The sequence below is a fragment of the Triturus cristatus genome, chromosome 4_2 (assembly GCF_964204655.1).
Source record: "Triturus cristatus chromosome 4_2, aTriCri1.1, whole genome shotgun sequence".
In the NCBI taxonomy this organism is placed as follows: Eukaryota; Metazoa; Chordata; class Amphibia; order Caudata; family Salamandridae; genus Triturus; species Triturus cristatus.
In genome coordinates, this window is record NC_140586.1 from 168,427,004 (window position 1) to 168,441,628 (window position 14,625).

Consider the following 14,625-nt stretch of genomic DNA (forward strand, 5'->3'; position numbering starts at 1 on the left):
CTGTCCCTTGCATGCCACCAACCCTGCATTCACAGCCAATCACAGGAGATCACAAATTGTGACCTGCTAATTTACATTCATAAAGCAGGTCATTTTGTTACCATCTGCAAATTAATAATTTGCTATGCAAAGTCTTTGTACATAGGCTGCATCGCACATATAATTCCTGTAAGTAATCTTGTTGATATGAAGTGTGCCCCTCTAGGTTAGCGAAAACAGCCATAGATCTTTAGTCTAAAATAAACATGCAGCATTAAAAGGTTTCACGCATATTCAAACTTTATATTCATTCATTTCTCTGATCAATGGAACAAGGCCATGAGTTTGCACTCTGACACCATGAAAGATCAGAAAATGTATTCACAGACCCCACTTACACCACTGAAATATCAGCCAATAGCTTCGCTCGGGTCTTAACCTTTTCATGTGGCCCAAAGCGAGCGGAGATAAAGGCTATCTGATGTCTCTGTCTTTTACCTCTGTCGCGGGGCAGTACATGGATGAATCCTGGTAAGGGAAGAGGCACATGAGGTGGGAGGCACAAACAGGGAGAAGATGCCAACAGGTGGTGGTTACTGCATCCTACTGTGGCCTCCAGGCATAAGCTGGAGGCCGCAGTCCTCACCTTGTACATATCTTGGAGTGCATTTGCAGTCGTTAGGTGGCTTTCACGCCAATAAGAACTGACTGCGCTACACATCAGAGACAATTGGTTCCTCCTCAACCCCGTCCCGATTTGGCGCTACCCACACCTAGGTCTGTTAATGCAAGTCATATGACCGGATTAGAGGACAAAGCTGCAGGAGGTTTCAGCAATGCACCATGTGGTCTGCTGGGTACCATCCCTCAAAGACAGGTTGCCCATACCCATCAGCTGCAAACACTGACCGGGATATACCGTAAGGCAGGGGGAATGCTTATGTCAACCCGTGACTTGAAGCCATAGTAGGTGCCGTATACCACACTGAGACATCACCTACTCCTTCCACGTGTCCCCACTACCTGTGCCTACACCAGCTTCTAGGTTTATCCTCCTATGAGTGAGAATCATCAAAGCCATGTTCTCTATCTGATGCAAGCAGGACTAAAACACCTACGACTGCTTGTCCTTCTGCTAACCTCAATCCACATGAAGAGGAGAGGCCACTGTTTGCAATATCCGGTGTAATAGAGAACAAAGGCATCGCCGTGGACCAGTAGGAAGATGATGGAATGCGTGGGACGGTTTGGGGACTGATATATTGTTGAAGGCAGGGCCTGTGTGTTAGCAAGAGCCATACTTCTGCTGTTTAGGAAGCTGATGACAAACCTAGCTCACTGAAGGGAGACCGCATGCAGCTCCCCATGCGTGACCTCAGAAGAGCGTGGAACCTGAGGTCGACAGCCTCCTTGTAATATTCTTACCCAGGTCAGTTTTTGAACCCGATTATACGCTTTTCACTGTTAGAATGAGTAACAACGCATGGATACAGTATTACAGAGTGATAAAACCATTACATATACCCTTTCCATTTTGTTTTTGCTGCACAAATTTTCTCCAGGTGACACGTGGAGGATTTTTCGAAGGGAAAATCTCAGAACCAACTGCCATTTGCACTCAACTTAGAATCTGATATCGGGTGCAAACCCCACAGACATCTGATTTCATAATCAGAATGAGCCTGATTAAATACGAATCAGCAAGGGTTAAAATTGATTCCTTGCAGGTGACATGCAGCTTTTGGCAGTAGGCGCAAGACCACCTGGGCTACTGCACTGGACTTCGAAGTTGCGATTTGATATCACACAAAGATATCTGTAAACCAAAGTTTGAACCTTTGAGCGATTTTATCTTACATGTTAGAGGTAAAGTTCTGCAGCAGCCATATTAAACCACTAAGCAATTTGGATGGGTCGAACCCGAGACAAGAGAGCACACAGTGATCTTCCCAGCAGATATGTTAGCTACCAAAGTCATCTCAGCAGTATGCGCTGTGCACAAAGATGTGTACAGTAGGTGCCTTAGTCACTTAAACCATCTCAAATGTAGAATGTTTTTGGCCAACATTAATAAATATTTACTAAAGGGCTCAAGACTCTCGTTGACTGTCCTTCTAATGGTACCAGCCCTTCTGGGATTCATTCCCATCACCACCGTTCTACAATTTGTGGGTTCCCAGACAATATTATTTGGCATTTACAGCACTGCTTTCGCATCCGGTGCATCTGGCATTATGCATACATCATACCAGATTGAGCCCAGATGAGTTAGAACCTGACAGAGTTCACATATATGTCTTGCAGGTTACATGCATTTTTTGGGTGCAAGGATACCTGAGTGTATAAAAATGCTTTTATTTGATTTCATAAAATCATAAAAGGGTGGAACATACCACCATGGGATATACAATGTAACACAGTAAACGAGATAAAAAATTGCAGCAAACCATTTTTTTATAAATAGTGAAGTAATTAATTTCAAGGTCCAAAATCTTTGTAAAAAAGATACCTCGACCAGAGGTATTAAAAATAGAGTTGTAAACATGTCTATGCCTCCACTCTGAGTGAAATGTGTAATATGTACACTTCTGCTACACAACAAAGTCAACTATTGCTTGCAGAAATGATTTTAATTATGGGGAGCGCTGCTAACGCGGATTCCTACTTGGTCAGCAGTCGAAGGGGCATAATCACCATACCATCACCGCCGTGAGGGGAACGGCAGTTGTGCGAGGAATTCTGCCTTTATCAGCCGTGAGGAGAACGGCCCCCTGAATTTCCCTGAACTACACTTCCCAGCACTCCCTGCCGTGTCGCCCGGATTGACGCTGCTTAGCGCACCGGGAGGTGCGTTAAAATCACTGCAGGTATCCCGCTGCGCGGGATGCGCGAGGGCCGCGCCAGGCGAAGCCCGGGCCAAGGGTGGGCCCATCCTTGCCCGTCACAGACCGGAAGAGACTGGACTGGGCCACGGCCCTAAACATTTGTCAGGCGAAAGGTATTGTGTCTTTGACTTCAGCAAGTATCATTAGAACTAGCAAGGAGCCCTGTCATTTCATGTGATGTTATAATGTATTAAGCCTATCACAAACTAGTACTTATATACATTGCCACATATAGTTATCAAATATATCTCACAATCAAAAGGATATTCCACTGAAGGTCGATACCGCTAGCTGCCCGGGTAATCATAACCATGGGAAGAGAAAAACATTGAGCGCATCGAACAAGAAACAGCCCCTAATAGGGAACCAGCCATGTCAGACCCTGCTTAGTTATTTAACAGGAGCAGTAGGGGCCGTAGAGCGTCAGATAACTAATGTAGAAGAGGCAATGAAGCCAGGACACATAGGCTTGGGGGGTGAAACAGCTATTGTCCAAACATTAAGCGAGGGAGACGTTCCACCCATCGCGGCTCCAAGGTGTACACAAATTGAGAACGGGTGCATTGTAAATACATCTGATAATATATCAGGTAGTGACCTTGAGGCCGACACACAACCACCTACCAAGCGGGCTAGGAACCCAGACTTTACAACACATGTCATAGGGGAAGTGGACCTAATAGATAGGGAGACACCGATTAAAATTAATAAAAAGACTAATAATAAAGATAAAATACCATCTAAGCAGCATTTAGTGAAAGGGGTAAAAACTACAGAGAGCGCTAATGCCCCCACACCGAATGAAGTGATAAAGTTAAAAACCAAAGTAGATGCCCTAGATATCTTCCTTAGGGAAAGTTTAAACAACTTGACACATAGAATTGGCTCTATGGAGGAGCTGTTGTCAAAGTGCCTAGGCAACTTACAGTTGCTTAATAACGGGGTAATTATAGCGCAAACTGGCATTCAAGACGATCTTTTAAACAACCAACGGCGCCTAAATACCCAATTTGTCACCGGCAGCGGCGATCAATCACAGTCTGTATCCGATAACTTTGTTCGACCTATTACTAATGTAAAACTTATACCACCTCCGTCCACCATCCCTATAGTCCCAGTTATATCCAAGGCTCCTAATGTTTTAAGACAAGGGAAAGAAAACATGGTAGAGAGTAATTTAACACGCTTGGACCTACCACCAGCGACGACCCCATATGTGGTGGTCCTAACTAATGTTCCCATTTTACAACAAGAGGTAGACGAGCCATGGGAGACACTCAGGAATAAGTCGCCGCATTGGCTTGGGGGAAGGACTGGCCTCACCGAGAGGTTATTTGTAGAATTTAAGATGGCCAGGTGAGTAAGCTGGGTGGGTAGGGGACGGAAAAGTACGTCAGGCGACTGTGTGGTGTTGACTTTTAAAACTCCATCCCTGGTGGAACTGATATTGATTAGATTGGGATGCCAACCTAATTTAGGGCTCGGTATCAATGTAGTTCCATTACGGTATTTTTATAGGCCATTATACAATCTTGAACCCACTAATGGAGCACCATTAGCTATGTGCCACAGGCAACTGACGATTGTTCCCACATACAATCGTTTCGATGCATTAGCATATCTAGAGGCAGTGGATTGACAGCAAACGATAACTTTGGGGCAGTGTGATCCGACAGGCATAGAGGAGTTAATCCCTAGTGGGGGGCATAGGTTGCGTTTGATCATTAATGACAACACTCATAATTATCATGATGAAGGGACAAGGGACGTGGAGGCTGTTACCGACAAGGCATCGAACACGATGGTCTTGTCTATTTCACCCTCCACTATACAACCTGGCCAAATTTTACCAACACAGGATGAAGGTAGGGGGAAAAATCTATGCCCAGGCAGGGACAACAACAGCCAGTTCCTGTTTTGGAACAAGGCAGGATTAAACTCTAAAGCTACGAACACCTTGTGGCTTGATTTTATTAGGAAGTTTGAAATCTTTAGTCTGCAGGAGACATGGGCGGTAAAGCCGATTCATATCTCAAGATATAAAACTTTCCACACTCCAACAGTCCCATCATTATTTGGTAGAGCTAAAGGCGGATTATGTACTTATGTCTCGAACCTTCTGAACATAGGAAAAATAGTTTTCAATGTGTCAGACCAGCACTATCAGATTATTAGTATGTACATTGATAAAGATTTCTGTATAGTGCTCTTGAATTTTTATAATAATGTGGTAGCAGAACTGTTTGAGGGAACCATGAGACGTTTGAGCGGGGAATTGTATAACTTACAAGCTCGCTCATCTAAAGAAGTTTTTGTTATCTGGGGGGGGGGGATTTTAATGTTCATATATGCCAACATGCTGATAAGGAGATCTGTGGCATAGGTTATGAAAAGGGCTCAAGTATCCCCCACTTCTCCCATACAAGGCAAGGAGATCTCCTAAATGACACCATGTTTGAACTTGATATGGGCTATGCTAACAATTTATGTTACCCTATGGTCCCCTTTCATCCGACTTTCAATGGGCGAGGTTCCTTTACAACAATAGATTTTGTTTTCATTTCATGTAAATACTCTACCCACATCAAGGACTTTTGGACACATGAGATTGCATTAAGCGATCATTTTCCTATTAGTATGGAAATTAAGGTGCATAATAATTTTAAAAAGACTGGCGGCAACTCTACACATTTTGTGGAAAATATTAGCCTGACTAGACAAAATGGTTATGCCCTTAAATGGGCAAAAGTGGACCCAGGGCCCTTCATGGGGAAAGTTGTGAAAGGATGCACTGAAGAGATTTCAATTTGCTTAAATGAAGATTCATCAAACCAGGAAATTGTTACAAATTTTTTAACCATTTCTAACTTTGTCAGTGACACCTTACAAGTAAAAGGCAGAAAGAATAGAAATACTAAACAAGGGTGGTTTGACAATAAGTGCACGAAGGCCCATACCAATCCTAAAAAAGCACTTCAAGAAAATATGATAGATCAAGAAAATATTAGAAAGGCAAGATACGAATACAAGAGGGCATTAAAAGCAAGAAAGTCTGCTTTAAAGGCGGAAGCTTGGCGGGCCCTACACGACGCATCAGTTAACCGCGACTCCTCAGCCTTTTGGAAGGCTGTTAACGCCCCTTTCCTGGCAGAAACGGATAAAGCTATAATAGAAACAGCAATAACTGAGCACGAATGGATCGTACATTACTCAAGTCTATATGGAGATTCGATCCAAGTAGGACAGGATAATTCGGTAACTGAGGCAGAAATCGATCATCCTTTAATTTCTAGATATTTACCTTTACATTTTACCCTCAGTGAGGTAAACTCTGCCATCAATTCAAGCCGGGGGGGAAGGCCGCGGGTCGTGAGGGGATCCCAGTAGATCTTTTTAAATTTAACATAGAATTCTGGGGCCCACTATTAACGCAGGTTTTCAACGCATGCTGCTAACAAGGCTTCCTACCGACCTGGTATGACTCTATTATAGTGCCCATCTTTAAAAAAGGCGACAGGGCAAACCCAGCCTGTTATCGCCCAATTTCCTTGCTGGACTCCACAGTTAAGATCGTGGGGCGAGTCCTGCTTGATAGGCTACAGCTATGGGCGGAAGAGAAGACAATACTAAGCGATCTTCAATATAGCTTCCGAAAAGGTTTGGGCACAATAGAGCAGGGCCTAAATTTACATATTTTTATAGATAAATCCATAAAGGCCAAAAAGAAAAATTGATATCTAACATTTGTCCACTTAACAGCGGCATTTGATTGTGTCAACCATGAGAAGCTCTGGTCGGTTTTAGAGGAAATGGGAGCAGGTGCGCTAATAGTTACCTTTTTAAGGCAGTTATACTTAGGGGCGAGGGCCAGGGTTCGGTACTGAAGGGGGGGCGAGTGTTCTAAGCACTTTAAAGTGATGAGGGGTGTAAGACAAGGGTGCACTTTAGCCCCGTTTCTCTTCTCCTTATATATAAACAACCTAGAAACCATTTTGGTCAAAGAGTGCAAGGATCTACCAAACGCATCGACCCGACCTATCCCAGCATTCATGTACGCTGACGATGCAGTCCTTATGGCCTGCACCCCAATTGCACTGCAGAACGTGGTTAATACGTTTGTTAAGTATATGTCAGGATTGGGGCTTACAGTCAATTGTTCGAAAACTTTTACAATGAATTGTGGAGCTGGATTAAAAAAGAAGACTAAAACCCTTTTTATACAATCCATGCCAATAGATAGTGCAATAACTTTTTCCTATCTAGGAATTTTATTTGACCATTCAGGTTCATGGGTTCAGGCGATTAAGGCCAGAAGATTATTATTTACTAAATCATTGATGGCTCTTCAAAACTTTAGTAGAAAATTAGGCAGACGCTGCCCTTTTGAGATGCTACAGATTTACAAAGCTAAAGCATGGCTATTGCCACTTATGGAGCAGGAATATGGGGCTATGCAGGGGTAAACACATTGCAATCTGCCGAAAACAAGTTTCTCAGGTCGCTCCTGGCTGTCCCAGACAGTACTTCTAACCATATATGCCATCAAGAACTGGGCATGCCCTATCTAGAGGACCTAATCAAGATCCAACCAATCCTCTTGTGGCATAAAGTCTGGACCTCAGAGGAGACGGCTTTTAATCGCCATATATTAACAGATGCCTTGGCTTTGGATGGAGTAAGTCGGGTAAGATGGCTAGAATACATAAGAATATTCCTGATAAAATTAGGCCGCCCCGAATATTATAAAGATCCACAAACATTGTGTACTGTGTCCAGGAAAGATCTTAAAACGAGTTGTATACATTACCTGGGTGAAATTAGAAAAACGTTAGAGCTAAAGAAGTTTACGGTTCAAACATATTATATGACCCAAACAACTACTGTTATACAACCGTATATTACTTTGATAACTAATGATTTTGAAAGATTTCTGTTAACCAGGTTTAGATTGAACATTTTATATAGAACTGTGAGCTTTCCTGTATCAAATGATTGGTCAAGAGTCTTAAGCAAATGTCCATGTGATGATGTCTCGACCCAATCGACAATACATATAATGTTTTTTTGCAAATTTTATTCAAACCCAAGAGGAACGTGGATTATTCCAGTTTTAAAAAGATCAGGCCTGAGACAATGTCAATTAGCATTTCGTTTTCTGCAATCTGTAGATAATGAATTCACTATCACTTCTGTAATTGTATTTTTAAAACATGTTTTTAAATATCGTAAGTCTATTTTGTAATGGCTTTTATAATATTTTTATGATATCAGGAACTGGATTTTTTTTAAATTGTATCGATTTATGTATATGAACTCTTATGGTCAACTTTATCAGTTACCAAATAAAGTAATTTGAAATTGAAATTATGGAGGAATTGGGAGTATGTGTAATAATTCAGTAAAATTGTAGGTAAAGTGTTTGCAGTTCAGAAATATTTAAGCCTTTGTCTTTATTTTGAGGTTATATTAGTGGATTTATGTTTGTTGTGGACATTTGTAACTAATGTCAGTTGTGCAACTTCTGGTTCGCTTCCAGCGATGTAACTTCTTGTGATGTCACAAGTTATGCTAATTGTCAGCTACTTGCTGAATGGCTGTCCCTCTCTCCACCCGCATCAACCAGAAATGTATCCGTGTGCTACACCCATGACTGGAGGAAGGTGCCGCAGGGCAGAAGGTGTAGTTTACAATGCAGCTTTAGAAAGATATTCTTCCTTTAGAAAATCTGCATTGGAGTAGGCAGTGAATCCACTAAATTTGCAGGGTATTAGCTCTAAAATCTTTAATATAGCAGCTGATCCAGGGGTGGCCAAACAGAGTATGGTCAGTCTACCCTGCCTCCTGAGAGCTATTTTCTAGACCTCTGAAGTATAAGAAGCTGAGATAAGCCCAGTACAATGTAGGGTTCAGAAAGGAGCTGCACAGTGATCCCTCACAGAAGTGGACTAGCCTATGGTGTTATTATTTCAGATGTCGAAAGAACTCACCCGAATGCTTTGGTTTATACGGTCAATTATCCAGTTGAACAGGCGGTCGTAGATGTTCTTGGCCAGGGCATCGCGGGCGTAGGTGCTCTACATGGAAGAAGAGGGTTCACACAATAACCATGATGCAGTGGATGAATTACAGACAGCTATGTAGATTATCTTTTTATATGCCTCTTTTGGGGAGACTGCCAAAGGAGGTGAAGAGGGACAGCCAAATTTGACAATGTTTGATTGAGCCAGTCTAAAAACAGAAAACATAAGCACCCTAGCAAATAAAATAACAGAGATCAGAACTTGACTCACTTCAGGTTTGAGTCACTTATACATCCATCGCTCAAGCTTTTAATTTTGGTACTTGTAGCTTTACCGAAGGGTTATACAAACTACAAGTACCAGAATGCAATATACCTACAAACACACACAAATACAAAATCACACACACATATGTAGTCAGTGGAATAAAACAAAGGTTAAAGTCACAATATAGTTAGGTCTTGTGAAAATATAAAAACTGAAGTTTAAAAACCGAAAGAAAAACACTGAAATTCACCAGGTATACTTTACTGATCTAACTATAACTTGCTCCCCCACCATGCACTGCTTAGGGCCTCAAATAATACATCACTCATGACATGTTAAATGACTCCAGTAATGACATCTCAAATGATATCATTGATGGCATCACTGACATCATCCATGCTACTGCTCTGCAAATAGGTCAGTGTAGTACTGGAGACAAGTTGCATTTAGAACAGTAAAGGTTATACGGTGCACAATTAGCTACCAATGAAGTTTTCATCTGTGTATGCCTTCGATTTTCATATGTGTAGGTCTTAGGCTGGGCACAGTGTGGGGTTGGCTGCAGTGCCTGACCTGTGGCTGGGCCCTGCACCCACCCCCGCATAGGCTGCCAACCTCTGTGAGAGGCCAACTCATATGGACCCACCCCCCCATTTCTTTTTTTTTTTTTTGTTTCAGTACCACAGTACTCTCATAGTACTGCAGTTTAATCACCACTGGTGGTACCGCAAGACTGAGCAAGCTTCACCTGTTGATGATTGCATTGTCTCACAGTACCACACCTTAAGCAAGAGTCCCAGTGTACGACACGGGGCCACTCTGGGTCCTACAGAAGTACTGAAAGACATGCAGCATGTACAAACATTTTTTTCCACCCTGCAAGAGCAAGGGTGTCAAGGTACTGCTACTCAGCCCTTGTATTTCATTTTTTCATGAACTCAGGACAATAAGACAAAGTACTGAAATGGCAGCCGCAAGATTTCTGTTCATGTTATGGCCAGACAGTCAGATTGCTTGGTCACACAGAATCACTATTGGTCCCACATGACCAAAGGGATTGCTAGGAAAAAGAATTCTCGTCATAATGCTTTATTTTTTCAATCTGCGTAACCGCCGAATTCCTGTGGGACTCTGACAGCACCAACAGTCCAGATATCACTATATTTTGAACCTTAATTTCTCAAAAACATCACAACGGATTTGGACCAAGAAAAAACACACTTTCTGGGTAAAGATCTAGCCTTCTGCCAAATTTAGTGTAATTCTGTTCAGCCGTTTTTTTTGTATCTCTTCCCAAACCCGCTCCCTCAACACGCACTGCTAATCTGCACCATATTACATCACTCATGACATGATCTATGACATCATTGATAACTGGGCTGCATCATCTGAAATGGCATCATCGATGACAAGACTGTGCATGGTGGGGGCTTGAGTTACAGTTACTTCAAGGCAAGAATTATAGTTACTTGAGATAACTATATGTGAATTTCAGTGGTTTAGTTACTTTAAAACAATATGTTTGAACTGACATTTGCACCTATTACACCCCTTTAGTCTTTATTTGCTTCAGTACACACACACACACATATATATACATATATATATATATACAATATATATATATATATATTACCTACTGGCGGTCGCCAGTAGGTAGTTATAGTTAAGACCTAGTTTCCCTAGGAAAAGAGTTTTTTGATTTGCCAATATCTTTGGCACCGTTTTTCAAATCTAATGGGGCACTCCAGTCGTAATTTCCAGGAGTCTGCACTCCTGGTAATTACGGACACTCTTAAAATAATAGCTGACAGAGGTAGGAAGGCTGTGCTGATCCTACTCGACCTATCAGCTGCATTTGATACCATATCACACAGAATTCTCCTATCTAGACTCAAATCCTGCGGTATCTCGAACATTGCTTTGGAATGGCTAAAATCCTTCCTTTCCATGCTCAGACAAGCTGTGTCCCTTGGAACCTTCCTATCTGTGGAACGCACCATCACAACAGGAGTACCACAGGGCTCTTCGCTAAGCCCACAGTTATTTAACATTTATATGACTCCACTTATCTCACTAATAACATCAAAGTTACTTCCTACGCAGACGATACCCAAATTATCCTATCCCTAGATCAAAACTCCAAAGAGGCCGAACTCAACTTCAAAAGATACCTTACCAAGGTCTTCCAGTGAATGAAGGATAACCACCTCAGGTGCAACACCGATAAAACTCTTACCAATAGGGAAAGAGGTCTCATTCTCGCCAAGCGAGTGGTGGCCAGAGGGTACGTCACCTCCACCTGATACGGTAACGATGGCAAGAAACCTGGGAGTGCAGTTTGACTCCGCCCTCAGCTTCAAACCACACTCACTGACGGTAGCAGGGACCAGCTTCAGCCTTATAAAATCTTTGTATTCTTTTTTCGATCTACTGCCACTCGCGGCAAGGAAATCAGTAGCAGTCGCCTTGATCCTGGCGTGACTAGACTACTGCAACAGCCTCCTGGCAGAAGCCAACAAACAAACATTAAAAAGACTCCAAAGTAGTCCCACATGCAGCGGTGCGGCTGGTTTTGAAACTACCACGAAGGTCCTCCGCATTGGCTGCCCTGAAAACTCTTCATTAGCTCCCTCTACATAAGAGAATACTCTCCAAGATTCTCCTAATCACCTTCAGAGCCTCACTCAAACTAGGGCCAAAATACCTCGTATCAAGATTCACCCCTCACAGTACAATCAGAACCCTCAGGTCATCGTCAGCCAACCTACTCAAACCTCCCAGTTTTAGATGCGATACTAGGGGAGGAAAAACAATGGCTGTATTAGGTACCAGAGCTTGGAACCAACTGCCAATGCATCTGAGAACGCATAAATCTGAAACACAATATAGGAAAGCACTAAAGACTTGGATTTTCGGAGCTTCAGATGAACTCTGCCTTGCTCTCATCTAAGAACCTCAGAGGAGCCGCTCACCTCCATACCAGCGCCAGGATGCTCCTTTCGGAGTGGCAGTCAGCGCTTTATAAATACTACTTTTCATTTAATTTTCATTTCCTATTTTGAAACTTTTGGGGTGATTCGTCAAGCGGGGCTGAGAAAAAAGGGGGGTCCCAAAACGCGTTTTCTCCATGTCAATTTCCATAGGAACTTTTGTCGTGGCTACAGCCCGAACTTCAGAACGGAATTACACCAAATTTGGCAGATAGGTAGCTCTTGGTCCAGACTACACTCTTTGCTTTAAATGGTGTAAATCCATTCAATAGTTCCTGGGAAATTTAAAAATAAAAAATATAAATATCTGGTAATCGCGGTGGATTCGCAAACCCTCCCGTTCACAAGCTTCATTCTGATTGGCTGCCAACACTCCAAAACCAAGAATTGTTGGCAGCCATCTTGTGACTCGGTTGAACCGAGTCACAAGCAAAAGGGTCAAAAAACTATTAAAACAAGAAGATAAGGGGGCAGGGTAGAAACACCCTAACCCCCAAGCCTGCTCAAGGGGTCACACAGGGACCCCGAGGGCCAAAAAAGCATTTTTTTAAAACAATTTCGGCAGGATTTGCGCTGGGTTTGTGAATCCCTCTGAAAATTAAAAAAAAATTAAACGAAGCGTGTGCTCCCACACTTTGTTTTGTAGAAGCCCCCAGGTGGGCCAGGTCCCGAGGGCAATGTTATTATTATTTGCAGGGGCCACGGGGACACCCGCAGCCCTGGGGACAGCCACTTCCCCGGGGCATGATTAATAGCGTGCGGGGGGCCCCCGGGGACCAACACCTCCCAAGGCCATTTCTAAATTTTGGGTGGGGGGACTGGCAGCAACAGCAGCAGCAACCGTCTTTCAGATCGAGCAAGCAGGGGGGGGGGGGGCAATTTCCCATTTTAACAGCCATAGGATCCTTTGCTGTTCAATACAAAGAAAATGGCTTAACAGAACTACAACAAATTTGGCACGAAGGTAGAACTTTACTCAAGGACTGTGCTTTCTTTGATTTTGTGTAGATCAGTTCAGTAGTTTTCGAGAGATTACGTTTTTAAAAAGTGCTGGTTTGCCCTTATTATTTGCGATCATGAGAAACTTATTGCAGCTAGGCTCAGACAGCATAATTCAGAAAGGAATTTCAGCTTCTCGGCCAGATGAAGCACTGTATGACTCTACACTGATGTCATCACCCTCCTTGTTAAAGACTTTGCCATCAAAATTTCACTATAATTTGGACCTGATTATCTATCGGGCATAGTGCATACTTGTCCTCTTCCCCCTTAACTCTTCCTCACATGAGTGCTTGTTTGAATAACATCCTTTGAAAATGAGTGGGCTTTCTGTCAAATATCTAAAATTTCACTAAACAGGAATATTGAGTCCGCTTTGGGACAAAATGAAAAGGCAGCTGCCAAATTAGAGACCTAGATCGTTAACTGGATCAAGATGCCTTGTCTTTGCTGGCAAGCTGTCTCTATTTGTCAATATTCATATTCCTCTGACTAAACACTTTTTTATTAGGCTTAGATCCTGTATAGATCCTGTATAACTAAATTTGTTTGAGGTGGTAGACTGGCGCGACTAAGATGGGAAACATTAACTGTCCTTTTTGACCAACCTTTTGGGAAAGCGCTAGAACACTGGTCTTCAAAATGGTGGCCCGTTGACCTTGGTGCCTGTCCTGTCCCCAAGGAGGTGGTCCGTAACCTGGGTTTTTACATGGACAATCAACTGTCCACGAGGGCCCAGGTTAATCATGTTGTCAGCTCCTTTTTCGGAATAATGCGTACACTGCGGAGAGTTTTTAAATGGATCCCCCTGGAAGCTAGAAAACCGCTGCTTCAGGGTTTGATCACTAATCGGATGGACTACGGTAATGCACTCCTACAGTCCATAAACGAATCCTTTTTAAATAAACTCCAAACATTACAAAACATTGCGGCCAAAATGACTTTGAATCTCCCTCAACGAACTTCTTCTGCCCCTTGTCTTAGAGCTCTGCACTGGCTTCCAGTGAGAAAGCACATTCTCTTTAAGGTTTTATGCCTCACCCATAAATATCTTTATGGGAAGAAACCACAATATTGGTCCAGAAAACTTTGCTGGTACAAGCCTCAGAGGGCACTGAGGTCTAGCACTAAGTCCCTGCTCACCCCCTTCAGAATATACACCACCAGACAGGGCGGCAGATCTTTTTCCTACTTTGCCCCGTCTTCCTGGAACTAGTTGCCCGCTGACCTGCGATCCATCCCCATTCTAGGGTGCTTTCGGAATAAGCTTAAGACCTGGTTATTTGACCAGTAATCTTTCCCAATTCTTTCTCCGCTTCCAGCCACTGCAAGCGCCATGAGACTCTTTGGAGTGATATGTTTGCGCTATAGAAGTGTTGATGACTTGACTTGACTTGACCTGATCTGTCAGCTCTGGTCTTTGAGTTGTATTATTTGAATGCTCCAGCGCACTTTGCACATTTTTGGGTTCATCCTGTGCCC

The 14,625-nt window shown here is 42.9% G+C and overlaps 1 protein-coding gene across 1 annotated transcript in view; it reads right to left on the reverse strand.

Moving 5' to 3' along the window:
- Positions 1 to 14,625, reverse strand: part of MYO1A (myosin IA) — a 357,566-nt gene that overhangs the window by 175,004 nt on the left and 167,937 nt on the right. Inside the window, exon 12 of the mRNA XM_085600969.1 lies at positions 8,852 to 8,938. Coding sequence (XP_085457095.1) covers positions 8,852 to 8,938 — 87 coding nt within the window. The remainder of the gene's footprint in view (positions 1 to 8,851; positions 8,939 to 14,625) is intronic.